A 14686-nucleotide genomic window follows, 5' to 3' on the forward strand; every position below is an offset into this window, starting at 1 on the left:
CGGCGGAGCTGTGCCCAGGGGGCTGTTGAGGAAAGTTGTATCAAGCGAAGGAAAGCAGTGTATTCACGGGGTTATAATGTGTGGAAGTAAAGTGCGTGAGAATTTGCGCCAGGGTCAAGTGGGGGCTCCAGTTGCGAGACTCTGGCGCTGTGTGGGAAACAGTGTAATGCTGCTTGTAGGGAGCCCACAGCAAGTCAGAGACGCATCCTCTAATCCCTAGAGCAGTCACTTAAAAAAATGAATGAAAGAGGGAGGCTTAGTCGTGGCATAATTATGGCGCTGGGGGCAAGCCATGGGGGTGGCGGGGTGCTTCCTAGGGAGGTGGACATTCTGACCTTGGTTTGTCTGTGGTTGCACGGGGGCAACTACAGTCTGCTATATGTTAGTCATTGCTCAACAAAGCTGGGTTTAGGAATTTGGGGGAAGAAAAAAGAAAAGTGCCAGAGGGGAAAACATGAGGGCAGTCAGCTCATTCCTAGGGTCCTCTTTTAGGGTTTACGATGGGTCCCCGGCGCTGGCTTGGTGGGGGCTCTTGGACTAGGCCCGGGTCAGGAATTCTCAGCTCAGCTGCACATTGGAATCCCTGGAAGACTCCATCCAAGACTCTGATCCCCTGACTTCACTCTCCGAGACTGTGATTTCTTTGTCCTGGGGTTGGAACCACAGGATCGGTCCTGTTTGAAACCTCCCAGGGGTGCCGACGTGGAGCCTAGCCTTGGGCTCTGCATGCTAGATCAAGATCGCCTGCAGAATCTACCAGACGGCCTGTGGCTTCTTGAGTCGTAGCCCCATAACCTGTTTCTTTGGCGGCGGCAGCAGCTCAGTCATGAAGTGCCCAGGCTGACACTGCACGAAACAACGCAGAAGTGAGTGCAACACGGAGATGAACGAGACCGTGTTTGCGGTCAGACTTGACCGTGTGAGACAACAGCTGGCAAGGGGCTGGGGTAGGGCTTAGCTGCCCAGCATCACACGTAGCTCATGAGACACTCGGGAGAAGTTTGACTCACTCAGAGTCACCACAGCTACCGATTTCCTCCTTTCACAAGTGCCAGTCTTTATGTTTTGGAACTTTGCTTGTATTCGGTGAAGGAGTCCTGGTCCGGCCCTTTGCAAGTGTGAGTCGTGAAGGAAACCTTCAGAATCTCTGAACCAGGTGAGAGCAGTATCACAGATGCTGCCGTATCTTATGTCCCGACGTGCGGGGTACCGTGCTGAACGCTTCTTCTCGGATCTTCACTGTAACCCCTGAGGTGGGCGTGACCCCTTGTCACACAAAGTCTAGACTTCGGGAAGTTCAGAAACCTCCTCCAGGTTCCGTGGTTGAAAGGATGGGCTGGAATTCTCATGTAGGGCTGTCTGCATCCAGAGCATCTGCCGTCCCTCCAGGTGATTGGGGGGATTGTTGAATCTCAGCCCATGGGCAGGTGTGTCCGCATTTCAGACCGGGTGGTCCTTGTCATCCAGCATTGCCTTTGGGCTCCAGGCCCTCTGAGTGGCTGTGAGCGTGTCTGAGGGACGGCTTCCATCCCACGGAGACCTTGTTGCAGCATCGCCACACCCCTGGTGGTCATCGATTTCACTTCAGAACGAGGACCCTGATTTCTGTTTGTGGATGTATTTGCTTTGAGGAGCTGTATTGTGAACACATTTTTGCCAAATGTCAGTTACACTCAATTCACTATATATTTCATGGAGATTAGGTCCTGCGTTGGTATCGTGCTCTGGCCGTTCTTCGAGTTCTTGGATTTTTGCATTTAACGTTTGCTGTGAGAGCAGTCAGAACAGTTGAGGTTCTGTTTTCTGTCCATCTAATTACTTTCCCAAAGGAGCTTAGACAGTAGAGGTTGGCCTGCACGCTTGGCAGAGTACCTTCCCCGAGATGACTGGCCAAGGAAGGAGGGAACAGTTAGCAAATCAATTAATGGTCCTTCTGTTTACACTTTATTTCCAGGGGCTAAATGTTCGTTTGTTTAAGCCAGACTTGCTGTCTTGTTGAGATGTGTTACCTCGTGAAAGTGTTGACTGAGCTTGGCTCCTTGATGTGCACTACAGCTTGTGACTCATTTATTACAGGTCTAGAATCAATTCCCAACATGTTAGGTAAGAAAACAAACAGCTTCCTTGTTTTATGAAGTGTGAACAGAAGAAAACTTGTTAATTTCCTAATTGTTCTCCCGTGCCCCAGACGGGAGTGCCACACATGTAGCTGCAGCCGTCAGCTTGAGCTTGGTCACAACACCTTTGTGTTATCGGTCACTCCCCCTGAAGGGCTGGCATCGGCATGTCCTTACCCCGGTGACGGAACCCGAGTCCGTTCTTGAGTATATAATTGTGTATTTGTCATAATGCCACCGTCATCCTTGTCTGGAGATCATTTATGTCACAAACGTTTAATGAATCTCTATAAGAAGTTCTCTTATATAGGGACGCGTGGGTGGCTCAGTCGGTGAAGCGTCAGCCTTTGGCTCAGGTCATGATTCCAGGGTCCTGGCATCGAGTCCCGCTTTGAGCTCCCTGCTCAGTGGGGAGACTGCTTCTCCCTCTACTGCTCCCTCTCCTACTTGTGCTCTCTCCCTCTCTCTGTCAAGTAAATGAATAGAACCTTTAAAAAAAAAAATGTATCTTGTATCATTTCATAATGGAGCAGTGTGAATGAGAAATATTTTCCTGGGAAAGCATGCCCCCAATACAGCTACAGCCCTAGCGTAACCATGGTCTTCAATAGCTCTTTCATTCGCTCTTACTGCCTGCCTAAATTTCACATTTTAGCATGCGATTTCATTTCCTTCTAAGGAAATCTCACCCATTTAGCACCCCTGAGGATTCTCCTTATCCATCGCCCCCCAAAAATGAGATTTTTTTGCATCAAATATTAGCTCCTGAATAGTTTTATTTCTCACCAAAAGGAAAAAAAAAGATTTTTGAAAATAAATTTACTGTTTTGTAGACAGAACAGTTTTTTTAATTAGGTACAAAGTAGGATTGTAAACTCAGCTCTGTGGATGTTCTCTTCCTGCTTCTTCATCCTTGAGGGAGCTCCGCTCTCACTGCAAGCACCTGAACCCTTGTTAACAGCGTGACCAGTGGATGCCATCGTGGGGCACCGGCAGTGCACGAGCCTCTGTGGCAGTCAGTCCCCTTCTCACAACCGCTCTTGGAAATGAGCCCATCCTCCCATTTTATGGGCGAGAAAACACAAGTCTCCTGGTTAAGTGACTTGCCCAAAGTCACACAGCTCAGCGGAGCTGCAGAACCAGGCTTGGACCCTAGCATGCTGGCTCCCGGGCTCTTGCTTTTCATCCCTGTGCCATACTGCCTGGTCAGCTCCTGGAACATTCCCTGGTCCTCTGGATCTCCCAGATTTTGTACATGCTTTTCTCTCTGCAAGACATTCTCCACGGCCCCCTTGATTTGTTCACTTAATGCATGTTTACACTCATCTCAACCTAAATGCCACTTCTTCGGGGAGGCCTTCCCGGTGAGGCCGGTGAGGCCGGTGCTGTATGGTCAGACACCAAGCTATTCTAGTATGTTCCAGGAGGATTTAAGATCACATATTTGCAAAGGGCTGGAGGGTCCAATGGTATCCCTTCATCACTATGCCAGTCACCAGGCCCTTGCTCCTTCTGGATCCTTCCTCTTCACCCCAGGACAGAGGCATTGGCAACGTTGTTGTTAGTACCCCAGCCCTGCTGGTAGGTGCGTGTCAGGTTATTGGAGGAGAAGTGCGGTGTGAGGGTTGCGTTGGGAAGCTTTGACTATAATCTCACTGGGGCATTACCAGTTTGGCCAAAACATTTCCTTCTGTGCTTTTCAAGCATGTGACCCCTTCCAGGTACGGCCCTCTGTAGGGCTGTGACCTTCCGAGCCAATGCTTCTCACACTACCTGTGCTGAAGAATGTCTTCTCTTTTCTCCCAGACCATCCTGGACCAAGATACTTATAAAATATAATACAAATGAATTACTAGAAAAATAAAAAATTTTAAAAAGACCTGGAAGATTCAAACCTAGATGTTATTACTTTAAGATTCAGGGTATGTAACAGCGTAGCAGGACAACCCTGTTAAATCGTTAGCTCGCTTCCTGGCTTTTCCCTCTCCTGGTCTATTTTCACAGGTTTGTGGTGGTCTCCGGGCCACTTTGAGTAGCACTCGTTAGTGAAGTGATCCTCGGGAGGAGGGTGCTTAACTCAGGAGCCCCGCTTCCTTATTCAGTAAAGTAGAGCCAATAATGCGTACCCAGGCTCCATCAGAATAACGGGAAACATGATGAAAGTGTTTGTCGTTCCTTCGCGCCTGCTTGATGTCTGTTAAGTTCATTTCTCACCCTATCTCCAGTGCCTAGAAAAAAGGGTAGAAATTAGATTTCTTCTCTTCCTCTCTGCCTTTGTGAAACTAAGGATGGTCAGTATCAGTGACCTTGCGGCGGGAGAGCTGCCTTCTTCCACCGGAACACGTATTTATAGACGGTCCCCAGCTCACGGTGGCTCGACTTCGGAATTTCCACCCCGATGATGGTGTGCGAGTGATAACGTGTTCAATAGAGACTGCCCTTGGAATGTTGAGAGTGGATCTTTTCTCGGGCTAGCGATCCGCACGGTGCTCTCTCTGGTGACGCGGGCCAGCGGCTGCAGCTTCCTATCAGCCACACCGTCACACAGGTCAGCAGCAGCTGATAGGCTGATAGCTGGGCCATGATCTTCAGCCTTTCCGTTTCTCACTCTGTACGTGAGCTATTTCACACTCTAGTATCAGATTGGCTTTGTGGCAGATGATTTTGTCCCGCTATAGGCTGATAACGTGAGCATTCCGAGCACGCTTATGGTCAGCGGGGCTCCGCTGCGACGATCAGTAGGTTGGGTATAGTAACAATGGGTTCATCAGGACATAACCCCATGGTAAGTCGAGGAAGGTCTACAGTTCATCCAGCCCTGGGAATGCTCAGTGATGCTTGTCTTCTCTTCTGGGCCATCACAGTAGGCAGCTAGGGAATAAATATTTCTTAGAAATTGAAAAATAGATCAGGAAATCTTACTAATGTTTCTAATTTATAAGTATAAAACTAGCTTCTGGATTTGATAGTTCTTTTTTATGCTGAAAATCTTTTTTCTTAAAAACATTAATTATCCGGGGCGCCTGGGTGGCTCAGTGGGTTAAAGCCTCTGCCTTCAGCTCAGGTCATGGTCCCGGAGTCCTGGGATCGAGCCCCGCATCGGGCTCTCTGCTCAGCAGGGAGCCTGCTTCCCTTCCTCTCTCTCTGCCTGCCTCTCTGCCTACTTGTGATCTCTCTCTCCGTCAAATAAACAACAACAACAAAAAACATTAATTATCCTTTGCTTTAAGCTAAATATATCAATAACAGTTCAGAATAAGTGAAGCCGAATGCCGTCTGAACGTTTCTGTGTGGTTCTTTCTGAGTTTAGGACACACCTCTCACCAGGGACTGTTTCAGTCCTGTGAAATAGTTCTCTTTGTTTGACGTGTCATCAGATTAAAATAACTTTGTAAATTTAACTTTTTTATTAAGGCATAATTGACACATAACATACGACATTCAGGTATACAACATACTGACTCAGTATTTGTGTATATTTTGACATAATCACAAGAAGTCTAGTTAATATCCATTATAAATTTAATTCTATAAAATATAATTTTAGTTATATAAAATTATATAAAATACATTCACGATTCCAAAGTCAGAATTCCATAAGCAGGTACAGTAAAAGAGGCCTTGACCCCATTCCTGTTTCTTGGGCCTCATTCTCTCCTCATCCCCTACGGATAACCATTACAGCTTTTTACTTCCCCCTTCAGAGTGTCTTTTGGGAAATAGAAGAAAATTTGTATGTTTCTCCTGATTCATGACACAAAAGGTCCACAGACAAGCCCATACTGCACTTTGTTTTCTTCACTTACCTTGCATCCTGGCGATCCCTGCCCAGTAGTGTGTTAGGTCTTCTCCACCTGCGTTCCCAGCTGCGTACAAGCCTTTCGCATCTGTGCCATAGCGTATTTGACATTTGAGCCGTTTCTGGGATCTTTGTTGTTATACATTGCATTGTATACAACCGATTAGTTGTCAGAGCAGTACAGATCCAACCACGATGACACAGCCCGTCACACCCACCAGGATGGTTCACAAGTACCGAGAAGGGTGTGCGGCAGTTGGAACCCTCGTGCGTTGCGGCTGGACTAGAGAACGGTACAGCACTTTGAGAAGCATTCGGTGGTGCCTCAGAATATTCGAGAGTTTCCAAGACCAAGCCGTTTTCCCTCCAGATACACAGTGGGGAGAATTAAGTATAAATCATCCACTCAGAAACAGGTACATGGTGATCACAGCAGCATGGCCGCGCTAGCCAGAAAGTTGAAACAACTCAAATGTCTGTCAGCGGATGAAAACGTGGTCTCTCCAGACGGTGGAATATTATTCAGCCGTAAAAAGGAATGAGGCACTGGTACGTGCTTTGGCGTGGAAGGGCCCGAAAGCATTACGCTTACTGAAAGAAGAGGCCCCATACCGAACGGCCCCATTTATACGAAACGTCCAGAAGCGGCAAATCCAGGGACAGAAAGATCACTGGTGGCCAAGGTCGCGGACGGAGGAGGAAGGGAGGAATGACTGAGGGGTGTGGAGTTTCTTTCTGGGGATAACTAAAGTGTCCTAAAACTAGGGAGCAGTGATGGTCGCACAACCGTGCGAATAAACGAAAATCCACTGACTTGTGCACTTTAGAAAGGTGAGCGTTACCGTGTGTGACTAGAATCTCAAACTTAAAAAAGTAGAAAGTGTGCCACAGTGAATCACGTGTGCAAACCTAACTTCGTGGGACCATGCTGTTTGAGGTGTCGTCCCGGGGCGGGGAGGACTGAGTCAAAGAGCAGTAGCCCCTGTGAGTCTGCTTGACCCCGCGCAGCTCCTCCTTGCCCCTCTGTGCCCCTCCATGGGCGCTGTGCCATTTTAGCATGCGCTCCGGCAGTGTGTGAGGACACCCGTCTCTCCCTGTCCCCGGCTCCTTTGGCACACTGTTGGGTGAGAGGCAGTATCTCAGCTGCTCACAGTTTGCAAAGTGGAACTTACTCCAATGCCCGTAAGTGGAACTTACTCCATCTGCATTTCTTTGTTTCTGTACCATTTCTGTTCATGTATTTGATCCATTGTTTTCTACTGGACCACTGGTCTTTTCTTGATTTTTACTATTTTTTTTAAAGATTTCATTTATTTATTTGACAGACAGAGATCACAAGTAGGCAGAGAGGCAGGCAAAGAGAGGAAGGGAAGCAGGCTCCCCACTGAGCAGAGAGCTTGATACGGGGCTCGATCCCAGGACCCTGAGATCATGACCTGAGCTGAAGGCAGAGGCTTTAACCCACTGAGCTACCCAGGTACCCCCACAAGTTCTTTATATATTAACATACTAACCTTTTGCCTGTGGTAGCTAATAAGTAATTTTCCCAGTTTTTATATGCCTTTTTAAAAAATGTATTCCAACCTTTTAAACCTTGTCCCTGTTGCTATGGGATTGTGAATCATAGTTTGAAAAGCTTTTCCTACTTTTTTTCTTTTTAAGATTTTATTTATTTATTTGACAGAAAGAGATACAGCGAGAGAGGGAACACAAGCAGAGGGAGTGGGAGAGGGAGAAGCAGGCTTTCCGCTGAGCAGGGAGCCCAATGTGGGGCTTGATCCCAGTATGCAGGGATCGTGACCTGAGCTGAAGACAGATGCTTAATGACTGAGCCACGCAGGCACCCCTGCTTTTCCTATTCTTAACTTGGAAAAACAGTCCACTTACTAGTACTACTAAACTATGATAAACTCCAGTCCATTTATGGTCTATCCTGGTGAACAGTATTAGGAAGAGATACACTTTTTCATCCTTATATGGCTGTCCAGTTGCCCCAACATTTTTGAGGAAAGGTAAGAAGAAAAAGAGTGTATCCCTTTTTGTGTATCTGTTTTTAAATATTTCTGAGTTGGTGGAGGTGTTTCAGATACAGGTTCCCCCCGATAAGCAAAAGTAGAGTGTTCCTCTGAAGCCTCATAAACCAAGAGGGCAGAAAGCAAAGAAGCAATTACCCTTAATTTACATGGAAAAATTTTTGAGCATTTTCATTCCCAAAAAATAACCTACCAAATAACACCTAAAACCTAAAAATAACACTAACATGTCATAAAAGCAGGAATGATACAATGAGTATGCAGCCCACGTAAAGTAGAAATTGTGCCTGTACACCAGCGTGTAACTTAGCGGGAGCAGGAGGACGGTGAGCACACGGCTAGGCCAAGAGGAAGTGATGAGGGGTGTTGGGTTGAGTCATTAGAGATTGGGGTGGTGGGAGGTACAGGAGACCGGGCCGTAGCAGGGGAGGGGAGGAAGGTCCCCTGTTAACTGACATCTCATCATCATCTGAATCCTTTAGGGCAGGCTGGTCACTACGGTCTACACCTCCCGTGTCTGCCTGCCTCACCACCAAGGTCACGTTTAGAACTCTGCTGTGGCTGATGGGGCAGGCTTGAAATATAACAGGATGCGGTTACATCGCGGCAGCGAGTGAGGAAACACAAAGGAGGAACCAGTGCTCTGTCCTCTCCACCATGACCCAAGGTTTTGTCCGTGTATAAATTTGCCTTTCCTTTCTCTGCAGGTCAGTGAGCTGGACGGCATCCCCTTGATCCTGGACAGCTGCAGCATCGACGACAGTAACCCCTGTATCCTTGCACGGGAGGCGGGAGCATCGTCCCCAGTCGGGGCGCTGGGCTCACTGGGTGTGCGGCCGCTGGCCTTCTCGTGTGCTTGTGCCTCAGAACTAAGCCATTCTCTCAAAGTTCGTGTGCTCGAATATCAGTCCTGCGGTCTATGCGGGGTAACGAGTGGGAGTGGTCAAGGTCGGGGGGACATTCTAAACCAGTCTTCTCCTCACAAGTGCTTTAAAATTGGGGGGTTGGGGAGCGCTCGTCCATGGTCCCCCTGTGTGCGGCAGCGCGTCAGTGTCACCTTTCCAAACCGTGCATATTTGTAAATGTGAAGACTTTGGGTTTTGTTTTTATGTTTTTGTTTTGGTTGTGCTCTAGGCAGTCTGAGTATGCAGTCTTTTGGGACAAACCATCTTCACGATGGTCTAGTGACAGACGTGAGGGGCACTTGGAGGCCCCAGGAATGGGGAGAAACATTTCAGTGGCACCAAGTACCCATTTTGGACAGGTTCTCCCCTGTGACCCTCTGGTACTGAAGCTGGGCGCTCCGGTTCTGGCCGCTGCTTGGCTGACCCCCTTGTTGGAGGGCGCACAGGGAACCTGCTTATTCTAAGCCCTGTCACCCAGTGGCACTGTAGGAAAGTGATCACAGAACAGTGACGAGGACCTCAGCGGGTTCAGGTTTGAGAGGTATTCTGGTAAGTTCCAGACCTCCCTGGTGACCGCTGGACTCAGTCCAGTCCCTCGCCCTGACCTCTGCGTGCCCCTGCATCAGTTGCACGTGTTTGGGGAGGAGGGTGATGAGAACGTGGAGAGCGTAAGCCCCGGAGAGGAGGTGAGCAGCCCAGCCTAGAACTGAGAAGCCGGGGGAGGGGGGCATTTAACGAACACCCCCCACTGTGGTTTCTGTCAAGAAGAGAAAAGGAGCTGATGGAAATCACGTATTTAAAGTGTGTAGATGGAGACATGCTCATTATTGTGCTAAAGATACCGTCATTTGTCTGATGAGCAATAGAAGAAAATCTCTGGATCTAAAGAGCACAACAGTTTATAAGCCCAGTCAGGAAAAGACGAACAGCCCCAGAAGACTCTTCTCCGAGTGAAGCAGAGTTGGCTCACTACATCGCGTTAGTCAGGCGCGACAGGCTCTGTGCCTCACAGGGCTTTGGAATTTGTCATAGCTCCCTAAACAAGGAAGGGAAAAGGAAAATGCTTTGGCTCCCAGGGAAGCAGTACGAGAAGGCTCGAGCGCATTCATAGTGGGTGCGCTTCCTGATGGAAAGGATGAATTATGTGAAAAAAGAAATTCACCCGCAGTTCCATGTTCCCCGAATTAACCTCCAGGGAATGAAGGTTTTGATCACTGGTCTTTGGCTCTGACAGGCCGTTGCACACAGCACGTTATGGCCATACAGACCAGCCGCCCGTGGCTCATGCTGGCAGAGTCTCTTTGGCCTCCTTGTCAGTAATTCCCTCCTTTCCAGAAACATTCCCCGAACCCTTACTGGGTTCCTGCATGTCACCTCATTTAATTCTCCAGCTTCGAGAAGCAGGTCCTGTCGTCATCGTCACCCCCGTCTTGTAGATGAGGATGTCCACCGAGAGAGTCTCAGTGGCTCGTCCTACAGATCTGACCCAGAACGTAAGCTTGGTGTGTGCCTGGTTCTTAGCTGCTCCCCTGTCCTGCCTCATGAGTCCCAGGGAAGGGACAGAACACATCCATGGAAACCACAGTAACTGTTCGTGTAGCAGAGAAGTCGCTCAGCATGTATATGGTCAAGCTATATGTAACTAGCTTTTACAGTGATAATTAATGAAGAATTTCAAGACCCCAGAATATTCTTTAAATTGTCAACAAAAGTTAAAATATGACATAGTTTAGTATGATGCATATTCATTAATTCTTTGGAGTTTTATTAAAGCCTACCACGTTAGAAAGGCCTATCAAGTATGCATAATAAGATAAGAGATAGCGTACTGAAATACCAGAGCAAAGGGAAATGATGGTTGGAACGGTCAAAGATGAAGAAGCACTAGAGCCCAGGGAGTCAGTCTTCAGATGTGAGCCATAAATAAGAACCTGGCCTTCCAGGTAGCCGGCGTGAAAGGGACATGATACAGATTATGGAATGAAACCCTCCATTGGGACTTTGTGTGTGCATGTGTGTGCGTGCATGTGCATGTGTGTGTGTGTGCACGCACTGCACACGTACAGAAACCGTGCTTGATCAAATCTCTTGCCCATGTTTTTTCATTGGGTTTTCTCTCTGTAATTTATTTGTAATAGATCTTTGTATGTTCTAAATAGAAGTTCTTAGTCAACTACATGTTTGCTAATGTTTTGTTTCTCCCGTTCTGTGACTTATCTTGCCATTCTCTTTATAATTTATTTTAATTAACAGAAGTTCTTAACTTTTAGTCAAATTTATCACTTTTCCTTTAGGATTAGTTCTTTGGGTAGTATCTTATTAAAGAAATATTTTCTAGCCATGAGGTCGTGATGATAATCTGTATTATCCTCTGAACACTTGACAGTTTTACTTTCTATATTTAGGTCTGTAATTCACTTTGAGTTGATTTTTGAGTATAATGTTTATTAGGGGGTCTATTTTTATATTTTTCTATATGGACACACAATAGTCTCAGCTCAGTTGTTAAAAAGAACATGCATTGTTAGCTGAAGTGCCGTCTTTATCCTAAGTGTCCAAATGTGTGTGGGTCTGAATTTGGAGTCTGTTTTCTTTTCTGTTGATCTCTTTGTCTAGCCTTACACAAATATTATATTCTTTAAGTGCTATCACTTTCTAACCTGGCTCAGTATTAGGTCAGTCTTTCCAACGTGTCTCTTCTTTTTGAGGAGTGTTATGGCTATTTTTGATCACTTGTTTTTTCACATAAAAGTTTTAGAATCAGCTTGTCAAATTCCACACATTCATGCTTATGTGTTTACGTGCACATACATGTACGTACACACATGAAATCAACCAACAAAAACCAGTTTAACCAACAAAAATGATTTAAATCCACACATATTGAGTTAACTCTTTGAAACTGCGTTGACTAAAATCAGTTTGGTGAAAATTGACACCTAAACAATACTGTCTTCCAGTCCATGAATATGGTATGTCCGTCCATTTATTAGGATTCTTAATTTTAAGCTTCTCTCCTTTTCTGTGTATTTTATAGCTCCATCGCATAGATTTAGATGTCTGTTATTTTTGGTACCATACCTTTAAAGTGTTTTCTAATTTCCATTATGGTTTCTTCTTAGACCCCTGGATTGTGTAGAAATAGATTTCTTAAAATCTGTACAAATAGAACTTTTCTAATTCTCTTTTGGAGATTGATTTCTAACATAAATGTGTTATGATCAAAGAATACATGCTTTTCTGTCCTGTGAAATTTATTGAGACTTGCTTTATGACCCAGTATTCAATCCTTTTTTTGCAACCTTTCTATGTGTCCTTGAAAAGCACATTTCTCCAGTAGAGGGGAGCAGCATTTTATCCACATACATTAGGTCAAGTTTGTGAAATTTTTGTATTTTTACTGATATTTTTGTCCATTTTGGTTTATCAGTTAAAGAGAGTTTTAAAATATCAGTCTGTGGTTATAGATTTGTTTCCCTCTTAGTTGCATAAATTTTCCCTTCGTATGTTTTGAGGCAATGTTATTAGATAAAGGTGTATGGCAGGCTTTGAGATATGTTCTTGTCATTATGAATTGAACCTCTTTATCTTTAAAAATACTTGTTACCTGATATTAATATAGCTCCTCTAACTAGCTTTTGGTTGGAATATATGGGGTATAACTTTTATTGGACCTTTTATTTTCAACTTCTCCGCATCAGAGTTGTTTCTTGTAAACAGCATGTAGTTGGGTTTTTTCTTTAATCTAGTTTGACAATCTCCGCCTTTTAGCTGTTGCATTTAGCCCATTTATATTTAATATAATCACCAACCTATTTATATTAAAGCCTTTCTGTCTTTCCTATTTTTTCTTTTTCTCTCTTTTTTGCTTTCTTTTAGATTATTTTGTTTAATTCAGTTTTTATCTTTTTCTAGTTTAAATGTTCTTTATTTTTTCTGTTCTGTTAATACCTGGGAAAATTACAGTATGCATCATTAACTAAGGAAATGTTTGTCTGCTGTTTCTCAAACCTTTACCCCCCTCCCAGGACCATTGAGTGGTCCCCAACTTACATGCTGCTGTTGTTACACACTTTAATTCTATTTTTAAACCCCACAATATCTGTGTTCATTTAGATCTGTCCACATATTTACTGCTTTCCCTGCCCTTCACTCCTTGTATCTCTGTTTGTCCAAGTGGGATCATCTCCCTTCTGCCTGAAATCTTCAGAATTTCCTTTAAAGTGGGGCCACTGGTGAGGAAGTAGTTGAGTTTGTTTGAAAATGTATGCCTGATACCATTTTGTCGGGAGAGCTGCAGGATCTCTCCATTTTAACGTGTATACTTTGACTTTGTTCCCTTATTTCCAGTGTGGTATCTGGTACCCTCCATGCCAGAGTATCTCTGTTGTATCCTTGTCATTGATTAATGAATCTTCTAATCTTCTATTGAGATAGAGAAGGGAGACCTAGAGGTACACATGTGTTTTAACTTTGCAAACAGGCCTTCTGTTTTCATTTTGACCTTTACCTTCCATTAAAGAGGTACATGGGGGCACCAACATCTGAGCTTTGCTGCAGGGCAGAATGTTTGTTTCTCTCATTGCCAGCTTAGAATCAACTTTCTTGGGTTTTGCTGAGTTACACAGCCATAAGCCATGGCCTTGCCCGTTACTTCTGTCTGCCTTTCAGCATCTGAAAATTTTTTGGTGCTTTAGCGTTTGTGTCTTTAAAAACTCCAGTGGGTCTTCAGAAGGGCGTGTTGGGCTTCATCGTTTGCTGACTGTCGCCAGTCTTCACCTGTTGCCAGAATCAATGGTACTTTGTTCTCATCGTGTTAACACTCAGTTCAAAAGAATTAATCACTTCCTCCTTGACATACTGCTTCTTTCTTGGCTTTCATGATAGTACCTTCTATAGGTTTTCTTTATGTCTTTCTGGGTCCTTCTTCTCTGAGTCCATTGTTGCCTCCTCTTTTCTACAACTCGTAAATGTTGGAGCAGTCCTGGACATTGGCAGAGCTCAGGAGTGCTTGCCTCACTCTGCATCTTCTCCCTAAGGAATCCTACCCATTTATTCCTTAAATTCACTCCATGTTTACTGAATACCTTTTACGTGCCACACACTCTCTGGGTCCCCAGAATGACAGGGAATCCTGTGGGGAGGCTACTGCAGTCGTCCAGGCAAGAGGTGACAGTGACTTGGACCAGTCTGTTTACCATGGAGGTGGTGACATGGAGTTGTATTCTGGGTATCTCGCGGCTTTAAAGATCTCTTCTCCTGTGGTTCCCAAACTCAGTCTCTAGACAAAGCTGTCTTCTGAGTGTCTGACAAATTTCTAATGCCCTGTGTAACATTTGCTTGTATGTCTTGCCGATACTCCAAAACTGGCATGTCCAAAGCCGAACTGTTAATATCCCCATAAAACCATCCCCTCTTTCTTGGTGATTGGGGAAATACCTCCATCCATCCAGTTGCTCAGGTCAGAAATCTGGGAGCCACTTGTGATGCTATTTCTTTTCATTCCCCTGCCTCTAAGGTGTGCACACTCTCGTCACCCTGGTCTGGGTCAGTGATGGCTTCTCAGCTCCTATTCTCCTTCCCTTGGGGTGTTCAGGAGATAAGGGTTCCCCATTCATTCAGTGTCATCTTTTAAAACCGAAATAAGATCCTTCCTCCCTGTCTCTTGACTCTCCCTGCCCCCACACCATCTCTCGCAAACGTGCCTGATTTACAGAATCTCCAGCACTGCCCATTGTACTTAGAGTAAGCCAGAGTCTCTAGCACATCCTGGAAGGTCCCTTAGGACTAGCCCCTGCCTGCCTCGAATTTTTATCCAGAGCTCTTCTTCCC

At 45.5% G+C, this 14686-nt stretch overlaps 1 protein-coding gene across 3 annotated transcripts in view; it reads left to right on the forward strand.

Moving 5' to 3' along the window:
* Positions 1–14686, forward strand: part of ATXN10 (ataxin 10) — a 157890-nt gene that overhangs the window by 122696 nt on the left and 20508 nt on the right. Inside the window, exons 10-11 of one of the 3 annotated variants that reach the window (XM_047739925.1) lie at positions 8657–8720; positions 10334–10515. In XM_047739925.1, the coding sequence (XP_047595881.1) occupies positions 8657–8720; positions 10334–10500 (231 nt within the window). In that variant the 3' untranslated portion in view covers positions 10501–10515. Of the gene's footprint in view, positions 1–8656; positions 8778–9213; positions 9243–10333; positions 10516–14686 lie in introns of those variants that run through there. The other 2 variants (XM_047739926.1, XM_047739923.1) reach the window with 2 other exon arrangements.

The sequence above is a fragment of the Lutra lutra genome, chromosome 8, assembly GCF_902655055.1.
Source record: "Lutra lutra chromosome 8, mLutLut1.2, whole genome shotgun sequence".
Taxonomy (NCBI): Eukaryota; Metazoa; Chordata; class Mammalia; order Carnivora; family Mustelidae; genus Lutra; species Lutra lutra.